The sequence below is a fragment of the Carlito syrichta genome, unplaced genomic scaffold, assembly GCF_000164805.1.
Source record: "Carlito syrichta isolate Samal-C Ts95f unplaced genomic scaffold, Tarsius_syrichta-2.0.1 Scaffold312225, whole genome shotgun sequence".
Classification (NCBI taxonomy): domain Eukaryota; kingdom Metazoa; phylum Chordata; class Mammalia; order Primates; family Tarsiidae; genus Carlito; species Carlito syrichta.
This window is the reverse complement of record NW_007256321.1, coordinates 365,953-370,064: the sequence shown is the minus strand read 5'-3', so window position 1 is coordinate 370,064 and position 4,112 is coordinate 365,953. Positions and strand designations below refer to the sequence as shown.

At 45.7% G+C, this 4,112-nt stretch overlaps 1 protein-coding gene across 1 annotated transcript in view; it reads right to left on the bottom strand.

Annotated features, from left to right (window-relative positions):
* Positions 1–4,112, bottom strand: part of BUB1B (BUB1 mitotic checkpoint serine/threonine kinase B) — a 64,726-nt gene that overhangs the window by 43,164 nt on the left and 17,450 nt on the right. Inside the window, exon 4 of the mRNA XM_021718486.1 lies at positions 3,218–3,362. Within this exon, the coding sequence (XP_021574161.1) occupies positions 3,218–3,362 (145 nt within the window). The remainder of the gene's footprint in view (positions 1–3,217; positions 3,363–4,112) is intronic.

The window sequence follows — 4,112 nt, the reverse complement described above, 5'->3', positions numbered from 1 at the left end:
TTGGAAGGCTGAGGCAGAAGGATCGCCTGAGCCCAGCAGGTCGAGGTTACAGTGGCCGGGAGTGTGCCACTGCCCTCCAGCCTGGGTGACAGAGTGAGACTCCGATTCAAAAAAAAAAAAAAAAAAATACATGCTGGGCTCAGTGGCTCAGCCTGTAATCCCGTGCATTTGGGAGCTGAGGTGAGTGGATTGCCTGAGCCCGTGGGTTTGAGACCCTCCTGGGCAACTTGGCGAGACCTCATCTCTCCAATAAATCAAAAAATCAGCTGGGTGTGGTAGTGCATGCCTGTAATTCCGGCTACTCGGAAGGCTGAGGCGGAAGGATTGCTGGAGCCCAGCAGGTTGAGGCTGTGGTGGCTGGGAGTGGCCACTGCACTCCAGTCTGGGCGACAGAGTGAGACTCCAACTCAAAAAAAAAAAAAAAAAAATACAGTATATAAGGTATAACATGCAAAATATGTGTTAATCAACTGTTTATGCTATCAATAAGGTTTCTTGTAAACAGTAGGCTATTTAGTAGTTTTCAGGGAATCAAAACTTATACATAGATTTTTGACAATGTTGGGAGTGGGTGCTCTTAACCCCCGTGTTGTTCAAAGGTCAACAATATTGGAAGTTTAAAATAAGCCCTCCTCAAGAGATATATTTTGGCCAGGCACAGCAGCTCATGCCTGTAATACCAGCACATCGGGAAACCAAGATGGGAGGATTGCTTGGGGACAGGAGCTTGACATCAGCCTGGGTAACAGTGAGACCCCATATCTATTAAAAAATAAATAAAAGGCCAGGTGTGGTGGCTCATGTCTATAATCCCAGCGCTTTGGGAGGCCGAGGTGAGAGGATTGCCTGAGTCCACAGGTTCAAGACTAGCCTGGGCAATTTGGCGAGACCTTATCTCTACAATAAATCAAAAAATTAGCTGGGTGTGGTGGCGCATGCCTGTAGTTCCAGCTATTTGGAAGCTGAGTCAGAAGGATCCCCTAGTCCAGCAGATCAAGGCTGCGGTAGCTATGAGCATGCCACTGCACTCCAGTCTGGGTGACAGAGTGAGACTCCAACTCAAAACAAAACAAAAAAGAAGGCTGTGCTTGGCAGCTCAGCCTGTAATACCAGCACTTTATGAGACTGAAGCGAGACTATGAGACTGAAGCGAGTGGATTGCCTGAGCCCGCGGGTTCAAGATCAGCCTGAGAAACTTGGCTTGAGCCCGCGGACTTGAGACCAGCCCAAGAAACTTGGCAAGACCTCATCTCTACAATAAATTTAAAAAATTAGCTGGGCGTGGTAGTGTGCGCCTGTAGTTCCGGCTACTTGGAAGGCTGAGACAGAAGGCTCACTGGAGACCAGCAGGTTGACGCTGAGGCGGCTGCGAGCGTGCCACTGCACTCCAGCCTGGGTGACAAAGTGAGACTGCAACTCAAAAAAAAAAAAAGTAGAAATGATACACTTTAGCCAGAAATCAGTCAGTCTTAAGTGTCGACATTTATCATATTGCAGTGGTTGTGAATGATTCTAAATACGCATTGCTTACTTTTTTACTAATTTCCTTTAGGATTAAAGCAATAAATTAATGTCCAAGAAACTCTGGTCATTGCTTTTTTTTGAGTTGGAGTCTCACTCGGTCACCCAGACTGGAGTGCAGCAGCCGCTCCCGGCCACCCAGCCTCGACCTGCTGGGCTCCAGCGATCCTTCCGCCTCAGCCTTCCGAATAGCCGGAATTACAGCCGGCTGATTTTTTGATTTATTGTAGAGATGAGGTCTAGCTGCCCAGGCGGGTCTCGAACCTGCAGGCTCAGGCAATCCACTCACCTCAGCCTCCCAAAGGCGCGGGATTACAGGCTGAGCCACCGAGCCCGGTTTGGTCATTGCTTTTTATGAAAAATATGTTTTACCTATAAGTGGGACAACACAAACTGGTCAGGCAGGCATTTTGGCCATTAGCAATATATTAGGTGAAAGCAGTTCAATGACTAACAAAAAACTAAAACAACTCTTCTTTTTATAATGATGATTCTTATAAATGGGAGAAAGGAATATACCAGAATGACCTAGGGAAGCTTTTCCCCAAACAACCATACTTGATTTTTTTTTTTTTTGAGGCGGGGAGGAGTAGAGAAGAGATTTCACTATGTTGCCTAGGCTGGCCTTGAACTCCAGAACTCAAACAATCTGCTTGCCTGGGCTTCCTAAAGTGCTGGGGGATTACAGGCATGAGCCATCACACCAGGCTTCTTTATGGCCATGTTTCTCAAACTGGGGCATATAGAGTAGAAAGTGGTGTCATGGGGCACAAAGATCCAGAAAAGTGTTGGCTCCTGAACCTCCTCCTCCAATACAGTTGAATGGTCCAACTATGTTTAGAATAAACAAATAGGCCAGGCTTGGTCAGCTTGTGCTCCCCGTACTTTGGGAGGCTGAGGAGTGGATTGCCTGAGCCTGCAGGTTCCAGACCAACCTGGGCAACTGCGTGAGACCTTGTCTCTACACTAAATCAAAAATTAGCTAATTTTTGGGTGTGGTAGTACGCCCTATAGTTCTGGCTACCTGGAAGGCTGAGGTGAAAGGATTGCCAGAGCCCAGCAGATCGATGCTGGGGTGGCTGTGAGTGTGCCACTGTACTCCAGCTGGGTGACAGAGTGAGATCAACTAAAAAAAAAAAGAATAAACAATCCATACACACTGAGAGATCTACAGACTTTGCAATCAATCTTTTTTTTTTTTTTTTGAGTTGGAGTCTCACTTTGTCGCCCAGACTGGAGTGCAGTGGCACGCTTCCAGCCACTGCAGCCTCCACCTGCTGGGTCTAGTCGATCCTTCCGCCTCAGCCTTCCAAGTAGCTGGAACTACAGGCCCGCGCTACCACGCTGGCTAATTTTTTTATTTATTGTAGAGATGAGGTCTCACCAAGTTGCCCGGGCGGGTCTCGAACCGGCAGGCTCAGGCAATCCACTCACCTCAGCCTCCCAAAGCGTGGGATTACAGGCTGAGCCACTGAGCCCGGCTTGCAATCAATCTTAATGGGGTAAAAAAATATTATATATATTTAAGTCCATCTTTAAGTAGAACCAATTTAACAAATATTTGGTACTTATTAAATGTTTACTATCTATTAAATGACATAGGTTTTACCCTTTTTTTTTTGATATATCAGATATCTCTACAGAAAATCTCTTAGTTTAATATTTTAAGCTCACATGACACTTGGTAAAGACTTACCAACTTAAGCCAGAGACTGAGAAATCGAGGATCACTATAATATCGTTTTTCTCCTTGTAGTGCTTCTACAGCTCTTTCTAATAATGTTGACATGTTACTCTCCTTCCCCCCTTGAGGATAGTTCTGCTCTGTCCAGTTGATATACCTGAATGGGAAGAAAAAGCAAAGAATATATTTTAAGTTGAACATGTAATTCTGTTCTTACTCCAAGACCTATTCTGAATTTCTTTAAGCAGAAATATCTAACAGATTATATGTATGTTCTGAGTTCCTCAGTGACATGACCTAAGTGTATATCTCTCAAATTTCTCTGACACATGCTTCTGGGAAAAATTTAGGATGGGGACAATATGGTGTAGTTAAAAGCTGTGTGTCATAAAATTGAAATTTCTTCTTCTTAAATACCTCAGGGAGACATACTATAATTATTCTGAATCTCTGTGTCCCTATGATACCACTTTCCACTCCATGTACCCCAATTTGAGAAACATGGCCGTAAAGAGGCTAGGCATGATGGCTCATGCCCATAATTTCGCAGTACTCTGGGAAGTCCTAGCAGATTGTTTGAGTTCTGGAGTTCAAAACCAGCCTAGGCAACATAGCAAAACCTCGTCTCTACACCCCCACCAAAAAAATTAAAAAATTAGCTGTGCATGGTGGCATGCACTTGTAGTCCCAACTACTTGGGATGCTGAAGTAGAAGGATCACTGGAGCCCAGGAGGTCAAGGCAGCCAAGAACCGTACTCCAACCTGGGCAACAGAGTGAGACTCCGACAGAGAGAAGAGAGAGAGAGAAGAGAGAGAGGAGAGAGAGGAGAGAGAGGAGGGAGAGGAGGGAGAGGAGGAAGAGGAGAGGACAGGGGGAGGGAGAGGAGAGGGGAAGGGAGAGGAGAG